General features: G+C 39.1%; 1 protein-coding gene across 3 annotated transcripts in view; it reads right to left on the reverse strand.

Annotated features, from left to right (window-relative positions):
• The window catches only part of UNC79 (unc-79 homolog, NALCN channel complex subunit), a 199,861-nt gene that overhangs the window by 72,791 nt on the left and 113,337 nt on the right, over nt 1-13,733 (reverse strand). For 2 of the 3 annotated variants that reach the window (XM_060165773.1, XM_060165753.1), the window contains 5 exons: nt 8,270-8,556; nt 5,484-5,666; nt 4,743-4,905; nt 2,137-2,286; nt 337-1,554 (listed from right to left, as the gene is read on the reverse strand). In XM_060165773.1, the coding sequence (XP_060021756.1) occupies nt 337-1,554; nt 2,137-2,286; nt 4,743-4,905; nt 5,484-5,666; nt 8,270-8,556 (2,001 nt within the window). The remainder of the gene's footprint in view (nt 1-336; nt 1,555-2,136; nt 2,287-4,742; nt 4,906-5,483; nt 5,667-8,269; nt 8,557-13,733) is intronic. The other variant, XM_060165764.1, reaches the window with a different exon arrangement.

The raw sequence follows: 13,733 nt of genomic DNA on the forward strand, positions 1-13,733 counted from the left end.
AATTAATGACTTTTGCTGTTTGAGGAAAACGAAAATGATACTTGGAATGTCTTGATATGAATTAATCATTGCCTCTTGTTGTCAAGGATGATCAAGAATTGAGTGCAGAGTTTAGAAACAACCAATACAGAAACCTTTATGGAGCCAACAGTACCACATCTGAATCCAACACACTCCAGTAAGCAGGAAGGGTTCAGAGTGATAATGAAGCAATTATAATGTCATTCCTTGACATTTTAAAATTGAGAGTTTGATGCGTATCAGTGCCAAGACCCTAACAAGTAAAATGCAGAAACTTGAACGTAAGGCTGGGAGAAAGAAGAGAGACGCGCTCACCTGGATCTTTCTGATCTCCCAATTTGTCTAGAATGTTGAAGGAAATGTCAAGGTACTCTCTCTGGATGGCACTGACCGCAATCTTCCTCTGTTTCCTCTGCCTGGGGACAATCTGAATCTTAAATTCAGATTCCTCAGCTCCCTCCTCTTCTGCCTTCCTTTCAGGGTTCTGTTCTGCGTCTGATTCAGCACCGGCGTCTGGCTTCTCACTTTCCATTGGATTCTCCGAATCTTCAGGGACTTTGAGGAGGACAGTTTTTGCCCCTGAACTTGGCATCAGCCCACCGGGCTTCGCTTCCTCAGTGCTGGGCTCAGGGTTATCGTCCAGTGACATCTCAGGGAGAGCAAGCGTCTTCTGAAGGAGGTCTCGTTTTTGCTTAAGCGTGAGCGGGCTGCCACAGGAAAACCCTTGCAGCTCCTCAGGCTTTGATAATTCTTCGGAGTCCGTGGGGTCTTCCAGAGCTATGAGAGGGGGGTCCCTGTCACCCGCCGACTGGTTATTTCCTGAGTCCTTAGGAGAAAAGTCTTTGGAACAGTCTTCCACGCTTACTCGCACGAGGGGCGTCATACTGAGGCTGAGGACAGAGGGGCGGTTGCGGATGGAGGGAGAGGAAGCAGCATCCTTACCAGAGGTACCATCGTCCCCTTGGTCCATGGTCTCCTCTTCATCACTCTCTACTATTCGGAGAGGGGGAAGAGGTTCAAACACAAGGGAGTCGCTGTCCGATGTTGAGAGCGTAGAGTGTTTTTCAGGCCCAGATGTTGAATCTGAGGACAAGTCTATCAGATCTAAATCCTCTTTGGGAGCAGGCTTTAGTGGGGAATCCACTTTCACCTCAAAAGTCTCCATGCAGTTTAACCTAACTTCTGGTATTACAGGCCTCCGAGCTTCTTGAAAACCTTCCAGAGCTGGGTTCTCGGGGATTTCGGCATTGTCAGACCTCGTAGCAGAGTTCTGTCTAGACCGTCCATGGTCATGCTGTCTTTGCATGAAATAAGCAGCTTGGGCTGGAGGCTTGTCTATGTCACACCGGTCTATGCAGGACTTCCTACGGTGCTCATCTAGTGTGAACAAGAGGGAGTCTGCATTCCCTATATCAAGAGACTTTTGTTTTAAAGAGCGCAGCTTCTTTTTCTGAATGCTTTCTTCTCTCACACAGTGTAGAATGTTGTCTTGTAATGCACCCGTTTCTCTATATTCAGCCAGTTCTATTTCACCTGATTAAAACAGAAAAAGCTAGTACTATTTCACTTGGAGATTTCACCTTTCTCTTCCCCTCAAACTTGGGCATATAATTGGCATCAACCATAATCAAAATCCCAGCTCTACCGGAAGGTAAAACTGACTTCCCGGCCACATTTTCATAAGGTTCATTCTAATTTCAAAACCCAGAAAACTCTGGAATGAGAGAACCCCAAAAGGCAGTTTAAGATCTTATTTCTGAAATCAGGCTTCGGGATAATTCCTCAGCTCTGTTCATTCGTGCACAGGAGAGGGGATCGCGTTTGGCTGAGGCGGATCTAGGAAACTTTATTCAAATTGTGTGGAAGAGAAGCAAACATTTTGCAACAAATCAAATCAAGCAATGGCCCTCTGAGACGATCATGACGTTAATGATGTATCTGTCAATTCACGTATATATATAAGTGCATATATATATATACTGGTTGTGCATACATATATATCAAATCAACGGTATTAAAAATGTGTAGTAACATAATAAAATTGAGATTTCACCCCCAAAAAATGGTAGAGTACAACATTTCTGCATAAAACTACTAAGAGGAAAAAATTCATACTTCTCTGAACATTCATCTCAACCGGCTGATATTTCACCATTTTGCTGCCGCCTATCCTTTTCAATCTTGCAAAAAAAGTTTGAGACTCTTTATTGCAGGGTCCAGTAGGTGTATCATGAATATCAGATTCATCAAAAACACTATCTTCTTCTAATTGGGGAGAGAAAGTCAAAATTACACTTAAGAGGTTATTCTCTCTTAGGCTGTATCTACACAAGCATTTCATTGAAAGCATTACGGAACACAGCCTGGGGTGGTTCTAAACCAGCCCAAGTCTAGCCTGGCTTGGCATTTCATTCAGGTGTCAAATTATTCATGCGTTGAACAGAGCAACTGTTACAAGTTTGCCCCTCATACTTCATGTCACAGTGGACAGCATTTTCAAGACAGGCATCTCGATATTCCAATGGGACCCTCATGGGAAAACTTTTCCAATGTACTTAAAACCAGATAACCAATACACATCAGGAATCTGGGACACTCCTTAAATGTGCCTGCTTTGGGTGAATTTTCAGGCTGATTTGGCAAAAGAAAATTAAACAAAATGAGTGGATCTTGCCCCTTCCAAAAATATATGCCTTCCTGGGATTTGAGAACTGGCATAGACACAGCCTAACAGTACATGCACCTTAAACTTTGTGAATGCAAAATACTGTACTCTACATTTGGCAATGAAACACACAACACACAGAAAAAGCTTAGAAAAGCCACCGGTCATCTCAAACGCTCCACAAATGATTATGGACTGATAAACAAAGGAAAAAGAAAACAGAAAATAACATTTCCCCATATTAAAGTAAGAGTTTGCCACAGGTAGCTATTATGAATCCCAGAAAGAATCTTTGACTCTTATGGTCCTGAGGCCTCATAAACAAACTGGTCACTTAGAGTCCTATCAAGCTTGTTTCTATGTTCTCTTCTATCCACATTTGGCTACTTTTAAATCAAAGAGAAACCCAAAAACACAGTAATGAGGAAAAGGTTGCTATTTTGCAACCCATGAAGTCCACTGAATAAATTTTCTTCTTGCATCCTTTAGAAAGGCCAAAGCCATGTACAAAGCAGCAAGAGAAAAGGCTACAAAAGTGCATTTAATACCACAGTAAATGGAATTAGCCTACTCTTCAAGTTGAACATCACTGAAATCATAGTATTTGGCCTATATTTATATCTACCTATCTGACAAAATGAGCCTCAGGTGTGATTATGATTATTTAAGACTTCTTGAGTATAAGGGGAGTACCAGCATAGGGTTAAGTTTTAAGGACCGATTCTGTCTTAAAACACAAGATTCTATAAGTTAATGAAATTTGAAGCAGTAGATGTTAGACAAAGTAATCATAATAATCTTTTTGGTCAAATAAAAAAATAAGCGTTAATGATCAAAATGGATACAAAACTCCCAGTGAACTTCTGCGATGATGAGGAAGCCTATCAACACGATCTGTTTAATTTATTTCCTTTTAAAAAATACTCTCCTTTGAAAAATACAGTTTTTTGAAAAAAATCATTGTGTAACTTCCCTTACATAACTTGGAAATAATTCTCAAAATGTACTGAATGAGAGAGATGGAAAGACTTCAAGATGGCTCCTCCCATCCAGAAAGGTTCATCTGGGATTGGCCCAAACACTGAGCCCACATTGACGACATCTATAGTTCAACTGAATCTGTCTAATTTCCCAGAAACTAGGGCCTAAGATATTCTTCAGGAAGGATCTGAATGGTACCAGAACTTAATGAACTTAGTTCTGACAGCTCTATCTCTGGCCAACCTAGGCTCTTGGACCTTTTGGCAATAAATGAACAGTGGAACACTGGCTCCAATCCCTCCTATCCAGGCATTTCCAGAGCAGTCCCACCAAAAAGGAATCTATTAACACCACAAAGGGCCACGGGGCACTTGGCTTTCTCCCAGGACTGGATTGATGATGTCACCTTTTACGAGTCTAGTCATCCTGCGGCATGCACTAAAGACACACACCTTGGCTCTTCAGCTCTCACCTGAAAACATCCAGGCTGGAAGTTTATCTAAAGTTTCATTCTACTGCCTCCTTTGCTGAAAAGCTATCAATAGAGTGTTGATACTGGAAATAATTTAAACCTATGTAGCAAAAATGTTTCATTTCAGTTGCCTTAAATTAATTCTTATTGAATAAGGAGGCTAGGAAAAAACACTTCAGCAAATTTAGGCTCCATTCAAATCTATGAGCACAAGGTCAGGAGCAAACTAGAGATGGACAAGATTATGGCTCCACTGAGTGCCAACCAAGATTTACTTCACAGTCCAAAGCAAGATGTTTCCAACATATAGGAAAAGGTTTACAAAGCCTCCTTAACTAAACAGCAGACAATTTTTTTTACAAAACACGATTTCTTATGAAGGGGGCTTTAGAAGCATATCAATTATTTCTCTTGAGTGTTCATTTTAAATAATGAAAGCAGCAACATTCATGGGAAAGTTGGAAAATTAATGAAGCAGTAGGTCATTTTTTGACTCCAGAATGATATCTGGGGGGGCTCGTCTATCATCTAAGAAAAACATTGTCCAGAAATGTATTACGTATGCAAGCTAAGTTTGAGACAGAATTGAGATATGTAAAGTACCTTTTTCTTTTTCGCTGTATCTGCTTATGTTACTGTTGTCACTGTACAAAGGTCCTGCCGCGGCATGGGGCTTGCAGCTATGATATTGTGCATTGAGTGTATTGACTGTTATGTGAATCAGATGCAGCAGGACCTTGCTGATATCACAGTCTCGGTATGGATACTGCTCAATGAAATGGAGGGAGAAAAATATAAATGGTTATTTTGAAGGGTAAATTTTTCCACTTGATCTTGCTAGATATTTTTCTCAGTCTCTTCTGGGTATAATAAAAAGAAAAATATAGAAAAGCAGAAACATAAATTCTTATCATGGCCTTATTTTGACAAGGGACTGTATTCCCTTCCTCTTGCACCAAATCATGGATGGCAAGGCATGCCATTTTGTAGTTATAATTCCTTTCAAGAAAACTACCTGGCATAAACATTTGGTGTATGAATACAATTTTAAATAGTTTTCTTGTTTTCTGACATAATAATCAATATATAGATAAGATATGAGGTTCTGAGCATAAAGAGAGATTATTGATCAATATTCATCAGATTTCGCTTTAAGCATTTTGGAGTATACACTGGCATGGTCTACATTTCTATTTTCATTCCAATGGCTCTTTACTTCTTGACACTAATTGTGTATCATGCATCTTCCTCTGAAGGTCAAATTACTATCCTACAGAGATCTCTTAAATGTTCTCTCTAAGAGAATCATTCCACCCAAAAAAATGAGTGACTACAGCAACTCACCTTGTAAAGGATGACAAGCAAGGCCTTCAACCACATCTGCCGGATGTGAGGTTTTAGGGACCAGAGAGAACAACGAGGTGGCTGTTGGAAATAATGCCGTAGTTGAGGACAAGAGCAGTATTTGAGCACCTGAACCACCAAGGGGAGAAGGTGTTTTCCCAAATTAATGTTATAGTCCATAACCTGAAATAGGAAAAAACGTAATAACTGAAGGAAAACTATAAAGAGCATTTATAAGCCAAAAGGAAAACTTTGAACCATCAAAACACGGGAGAAATATTTTACAGGTATCTCACAAAACAGTAATAGTAACGGCCAGTACATATAGAGGGGGAAAAATCCTAGCTCACAAGAAATTTAATAACTTGTAACTTAAATAGTTTTAATCTACTTACCTATTTAATTTATCTACTTAATTATCTGTTGAAAATAAATTTTATCTTTTAAAATGTCCTATTAAACTATTAACTAGAATTAAACTAGAATCAATGAAAACACATAGTATTGGTAATTATGTAGGGAAATGGGCATTCTCAGACACCACTAGCAAGAGTATTTCTCAACGTTTCAGGAGAGCAATTTAGAAACATGTATTCAGAAGTAGGAAAAAGCACATAGCCTCTAATACAGCAATTAAATATATCCTAAGGAAATAATCCGACAGGCATTCCCAGATGTATGCATAAAGATATCCAGCATTATAGCCACCGCAAATTGAAAACAACCTCCATATTCAACAATATGGAATTAAATAAAAGATTGTTTATATGACAACAGAATACTGTGTAGCCATTAAATGGAACATGGTACAAATTTATTTACGTGATATGAACTTCATAATAAATTTTAGGTTTAAAAGATACATATATGTATATATATACATATTCATACACACATCAGGCACATATATATATCAGTATATATAAATGATCCCATTATTATAAAAAAATGTGCACATATACATATACACACATATGTATGTATGCATGTATATATGAATGTATGTAAATCTGGAGCCAGTGACATACACCAAAATGTTAGTAAGCTATAGTTGTCATGGGTTTCCTGGAGATTTGCATTTTAATTTTTTTTCTTATATATCTAAAATAAATATGCATAATGTGAATATAGAAAGACAGAAGTGAGGGAGGAAGGGAGGCAAAGTTTGGTATCTGAAATGATGTATTCTCTCTCCATCATAGACAGCTGAGTATTAGTGAAGATCCGTCTAGTTATCAACACCAGCAAGAGACACACATATTGCTCCCCCTGTGCTTCTCTGTGTTCATTATATTAACGATCTATTTGAGCTAAATAATAACAGCTACCATCACTGAGTCCCTACCATGAGATAGGCACTGATTAAGGCGCCTGCAATATGTTGTCTCTAATCTTTCCCCCAAAAATCAGTGAGCAAAGAAGCAGTGAGCAAAGAAGCAAGGATGCTTAACAGTTAATAGCAGTGGCAGAGCTGAAATTCATATCCATTTCTCTCTAGCCCCACGTTCTACACCCTTTGCAGATTGGGACAGCCATTTCGGACAGTGAGATTTGTAACATTGGTCAAATTAGGCATATATATACCCAATGATCTGTTACGTCTGCTCCTGGACCCATATCCCAAAGGAATTCTTACACTGGTGAATAAGGTGCACGTACAGAATGTTTATTGCTAATCTGTATAGGGTGGTGAGGAGCTGGGAGCAATATAAGTATCCATCACTGGGGGAGTGGATAGTTAAATCATGGAAAATGTATACCATGATGTATAATACAGCAGTTAGAAGTAGCAGAGAAACATGAAAAAAGCCAATGATGATAAGGCGACATGAAGTAAGTTGGGTGATTAACTCAACTCTCCACTTGAAGCCAAGAAAGGAAAACAATTTTTTAAAAAAAAACCTACAAAGAAAACTTCCACACTTCTTTATTGTTTAATGGGTAGAGTTTCAGTTTAGGATGATGAAAAAGTTCTAGAGATGGACAGTGGTGATGGTTACCTAACAATGTGAATATACTTACTGCCGCTGAACTGTACTCTTAAAAATGATTAAAATGACAATGGAATATTACTCAGCCATAAAAAGAAACGAAATTGAGTTATCTGTAGTGAGGTGGATGGACCTAGAGTCTGTCATACAGAGTGAAGTAAGTCAGAAAGAAAGACAAATACCATATGTTAACACATATATATGGAATCGAAAAAAAAAAAGGTTATGAAGAACCTAGGGGCAGGACGGGAATAAAGATGCAGACCTACTAGAGAATGGACTTGAGGACACGGGGAGGGGGAAGGGTAAGCTGGGACAAAGTGAGAGAGTGGCATGGACTTATATATACTACCAAATGTAAAACAGATAGCTAGTGGGAAGCAGCCGCATAGCACAGGGAGATCAGCTCAGTGCTTTGTGACCACCTAGAGGGGTGGGATAGGGAGGGTGGGAGGGAGGGAGATGCAAGAGGGAGGAGATATGGGAACATATGTATATGTATAGCTGATTCACTTTGTTATAAAGCAGAAACCAACACACTATTGTAAAGCAATTATACTCCAATAAAGATGTTAAAAAAAAAAAGATTAAAATGCTAAGTTTTCTGTATGTTTTACCCCCCCCAAAATCCCCAACTCCCTTTATGATATCAGGCGGTTGACGTCCTCCACGTACCCCTGCCTAATAAAGTAACTTGTGCAAAACTTTACACTTAACCAATGTCAGCTAAATGGAATTTAATGACTTGTTTGTACTAAAAGCCTAACGGCATGACTCCTGAAAGCTTACACTTACTTGGGCAATTCCTGCAATAAACGCATTAAAACAAGTTGACAGGCGCATTTTTTGAGGTGCAATCATGAAGCAACCTTCCTGCTGGTCGTAGCCAAGTAAGACATACAGGTGCCGCTTGACCGTGTTGAAGGCCTTGGCGCTGCTGATGTCTGATTCGGCGCTGCTCTCATCCTTGGCCATGAACTTCATGAGCACGGTAATCAGCTGGTGCACTGTCTGGTGGTCGATCCCAGCATCTTCAGGGAGCAGGTCCTTGATGGTGTTGTCATTCTCAGGGGATTGTTGGCCTGTCGGTACAAGAAAGGCCATCGGTGGGTGGTTCCCCCACAGGTAAGTTTACACTAAAAACTCACTGATCAATGAAGCACCATAGCACCCTGTTTCATTCTTTATATCGATAAAGCCTCTAAATATTTAAAGGTCTGCTCTAGACAAACTTAAAGGCACAATATGGCCTACTGAGCAAAGCACTGGTCCCAGGGTGGAAATTACAACGACCAAGTAATTTGGGAAGAATAAGGGAATGCAAAAAAAAAAGGAGACACTGTAAAGCAAAGTTATCTTCAAACAGCAAGACAAATACCTACACAAACTTTGCATTTAGCAAATTTTTGAATATCTTGGCAAAGTTTTATCCTCACTAATAAAGAGAAGTTTCCCTTCCAGCTTTGTAAAATAAGCGTGTAAGAATAACCACAAAAATCATTTTCCTAAAATCTACTGAGCGACTAAAACATCCATTGAGTTATTTTGTCTAAATTATAATCTCAATTCAGTTACGTTCAAATATCAGCTGATGCAAAAAGAAAAGTTTTCTTCTCCAAATCCTAAGCTATTAGCAGTGTGTACTCTTTGAATGATATAGTCAAAATTAGAAATAGCAAATTGTAAGCCCTGCTGTATGTAATGAGAAACATATAAGGGGTGGGAGGGCACAGACAGAAAGAAAGAAGCATGACCTTTTAAAAACAGAGAAAAACACCACATGAAGGTGAGCTGAAAGTTCACATGGAAAGAAAAAAAACCTTAGCCCTTGACTTACTCTTAACCTAACAAATAATTATATCTGAGTAGGTCCCTGACATTGACTTTCTCTGTTATTTCTCAAAGTCAGAAATTATACCCTGTCTCCCCTTGTTTTCTGCCTTTTCTGATCTGGTTTAGTTTATGACTTTGAGGGAAGGAAGAGTGAGATTTGCTCTTCCATATTTATGTTTATGTTTTGGGCCTTATTCAAAATACCCTATATGCATTCTTGTCCTTCCTTTGACAAGCCACATGAGAATTTTTAAATTGGAAACAAATTTTTTGCCTGGTGGGTTAGACCCACACACCAGCATTCTCATCTCTCATCCTGAGAGGAAACGTTCTAAATAATGACAAGCTTTGGTTACAAATCATTACAAACCAAACTTTGATTCTATCCATTTTAATTATGGCATGCAGGATACAACCAAGAGCTAGGTAGTAATTTATATCCTTTAACGCCTCAACTAATTTGGCAAAAATCTCAATCTTCTAGGACCAGCCAAGAGAAGCAAGATAGAAGAAATGTTTCCTGGAGACCACAGAAATTAGCTGTCTCAAGCCTAAACACTTTCTCTGAAGTAGTGGCATGAAGGTAATGTCAAATTCCAAATTTAGTAGTTTAGAACTGCACGTAAGGTTACATGCTTGGTTGTCTAGTTTTCCCAAGATGATCAGAAGAATGTTGATCTTTTCAAAAGTGATACACTGAGATGGGATAGTGGACAATGAGTGAAAAGGCAGCAGAATCAACTAAGTCTAAGAACCTCTAGTATAGGGGAAATCACCTAACAAACTTCAATATGACTCTCGGACATTAACAACATTTTTCGGTCTCATAGAGTCTGTTCATGAAGGAATAAATGTATGCAATGTACTTTAGAGAAGTTTTAACCAAAAATTATTCAAATAAAACCTAAGGATTTGTTTATTACACTGTTTCACATGCAGAGAGTGGTCAATAAATTGTTAGTATTATCATTATTTATTAGGCATGCATGACCCATCAGGGAAAAAAATCAATTCATGTGGAACACCCTATTTCACGAAAGGTCATAAATGTAAAGCATTACTGTATATTATAATTAAATTAAATGTCTGAAATAGAAGATCAGACCAAATCCTTATTTTAAAAGTTTAAGAACTATCTTTTCAGCATTGAAAAATATTTAGTCTTGATTTTTTTTTTTTTCATCAGAGTATTACTTTACAACTAGCAGGAGGGTATTGCTCTGGGCAAGCTTGGGCCAAGAATGTGACAAGTGTGAAAATCTAGGTTACCTGCAGGGTTCAGTGTTATTGTAGCAGCAAGCAATGGCTGTTACGATGATATAGCTTCATTCCTCAATTCGTTTTAGCTCTGGGGGGCAAGGTTTAGGAGAGCATGTATCACTCAGCCCTGCTCAGCCACCTCCAAGTCTAGACTGGCTTGACTCCAAAGTTAAAAATGGAACTGAGGAGGAATTGAGAAGGAGATGCAACTTTGTTTTTTAGCCCTGAGAGTCTAGGGGACTAAAACAGAAGAAAGGGAGATCCAGACAAGGCCCAGCTAGGACACCGGCTCCCTATTTCCTCCTATCTGGTTCAAGTCTAGAAAATACACTATCAGGCTTCAAGTTTAAATATTTCAAATCTCTTCGCCCCATTGCAAGTAGACATTCATCTTAAAAGTGTGTAACCTTAGTTTTCCCCATCAAATCATATTTTCCTAATGACTAAGTATCATTTCACAAAGGCCCCATCCTCATTTTGGATTCATCTTCATCCATCTGCAGTGGTTAGCTTTAAGTTTGCTGCTCTTTGCTTTCCCTGAATAGCCAGTAATGAGTGATCTTTCACAAACCATTAAATGTACTGAAAAAAAGAACTAGTTAATGGAACTTTTTGCATAAAGTGAAAGAAATCTCTTTTCATTCCAATAACTTACCCCTCCAAGTGTGGGCTTTGCAAGTCTATGCTTTGTATGTTGTCTTTCTTTAAAAATAGTGTAAGCATGTGACTGACACCACTCTTCATCAGGAAAAGTTACCTTAATCAAATCCCTAAGAAAAATGAGCTTAGGAAAGCTGAAATTTTCTTTATGGATAAAGACAATATTACTATTTTAGTTATCTATAAAAGATATAAAATTTCCAGTTTAAAACTAAATGCCTATAATATTTTCTCTAAATGTGACAATTAAAACACTTCCTTTTGAATTCTAGTCCGTGAAATTTCTGTATCTGTTTTAACTATAGAGATTTAACAGGTTAAGGGATTTGATTTTATCATTTTTGTAAAGAAAAATGTAAAAATCTTTATTCTCATGGGGGCAGAGCTACTCCTACCCTCACTTTAACATGGACCGGGTCCATCATGACCTGTCCACAGAGTGGCACAGCTGATTGAAACGCCACGGTATAATACAGTTTTATTTATTCAGAAGATGTGAAACCAGGCAGGACCAGGATCTGCTTTTCCAGACTTATCTCCTATTGCTCCACCCTAAATGCTCCACAGTCTTACACACGGGGCTACTCCTGGACCTCAGAACGGAGCCAGCCTTTTCCCACCTTGGTGTCTTTGCTCGTGATGCTCTCTTCACCTTGCACGGTGGTCCTCCACCCGCATCCCCAACTTTATCCTATGGATCTGGTCCCCAGAAGCCATTCTTATTAACATGCCCACCCTCCTCTCAGCAACTGGGGTCCCTAAATCTATACATCTCCAAAAACAAAAAAGGAGGGAAGATGGGTGGGAAAGAGTGCAGGAAAATTTCCTTTAGCATTTCCCTACTCTCATGTGGCAAATAACTATTATGCGAGGCAGAACTTTTTTTTTTTACCCATTTGCTGTATTTCCCCTGTAAGAACAAAGACTCCTTGAAGGCAAGTGCTATGTCTTATCCAATTTTACATCCCTCACAGAATACGGGACAGTGTTTGATATATAGTAGATGCTCATAATTCGTATATGTTTAAAGTGCATTGAATTCAAATAAATATTTCATATCTTTTCTACATGGGCAAAAACCTGATGAAGTCCCCAAACAGCAAGGAAGTGGGTAGGGAAATAGGGAACATTCCTCTTTGTAAGTCGACTCACGGACCCCTCTGTCAAGCCGACAAGTGACAATTAGGTAGTGGAAGGAAGTTTCTATGAGTTTACTCTGCATTTGGTCCAGAGAAACCAACGATCAAGCACTATAAATGAGTCTGCCTTATGTTGGTAGTTCTAACTACACTGCCTCACTGGTCTCCGTGGCTCATTAAAACAACTTAAGGCTTCGTTCACAGCAGTTCTGTTCCGTATGCACAGAGCCACAGGAGGGCCGTAAAGCTGGGGCCGGTTACTAGCTGCAGCGCCTCATGTGCTCCCCATCCCTGCCTTTGCCTCTCCTATCCCACATCCTATCACCATGCATTTACCTCCTATCCACCTGTCTAGGCCTGGCTGAGTCACCTGTCCACAAAACCTTCCTTGTTCCCTCCAGCTCTCCTCCCATTGCATTTGACGTGAACGATCCTGTAGTACTATCACTTTCACACGAGATGAGAGTTCACCTATGTTCATACTTTATCTCCCTTACTTGACTAAAGCAAGTTGAGAGTACAAGAATTTCTGATGTATCTTTACATTCTTCATATTTTCTAGTACAGCAGGTGCCCAATAAGTGTTTGGTCAATAGAAACTGTCATTTTCCGAAACTATCATTTCAATCAAGGTCATTCCTATAAAAACAATTGAATTCTTTGATTTATTGGCTCTTAATGATCAATAGGCATTTTGCAAGTTAGTGAAGACATGAAATGTAAACCACCTCTAGAAAGAAAGAGAGAGCCCAAAGAGAAGTAATTTGGAATTCTAGGCTGGACATTGAGGGAGGCGGGAAATACAAGAGAGTTTTACCAGTGCTACCCAGTACTGGGTACCTTCTCTTGTTGACACAAATTCAGACCAAGAGATCGCAAGATTTCCCTGCAGGCTGGAGTAGAATTGAAAGTATATATGTCCCTTTAGGGATTAGGATAGCTCTAGACCAATCTATAAGTCCTGGTCGGGAAAGGTCCTTTGGTCTGGACACTCATGGGCTTAAGTCACACTGGAGCTTGAGTGCCCAAGTCAGCTCCCTGATAAGACTGGTGTCCTCACGTACCCCAAGGCAGGGACACCCTAAGACCAGTTTATTGAGAAGAAGCTGTAGTGGAAAGAAAGCAAATAAAGTCTCCTGGACTCAACTAACTAACTAACTCTATCTAACTAACTAGTTATATGTGATCATGAGCAAATTATATAAGCAGAGTTACTTAGTCCCCCAGGACCTCAGTTTTCCTGTCTGTATGTAAAGTGGAAAAAAAAATAATACTTTACGTATACGCAGAGTTGTTGTGAAATCGAAATTAGATGATTTGCATTAAAAATACTCTTTATAAAAAGGTACTATACATATATAAAGTGC

This window comes from Lagenorhynchus albirostris, chromosome 1 (genome assembly GCF_949774975.1).
Source record: "Lagenorhynchus albirostris chromosome 1, mLagAlb1.1, whole genome shotgun sequence".
NCBI lineage: Eukaryota > Metazoa > Chordata > Mammalia > Artiodactyla > Delphinidae > Lagenorhynchus > Lagenorhynchus albirostris.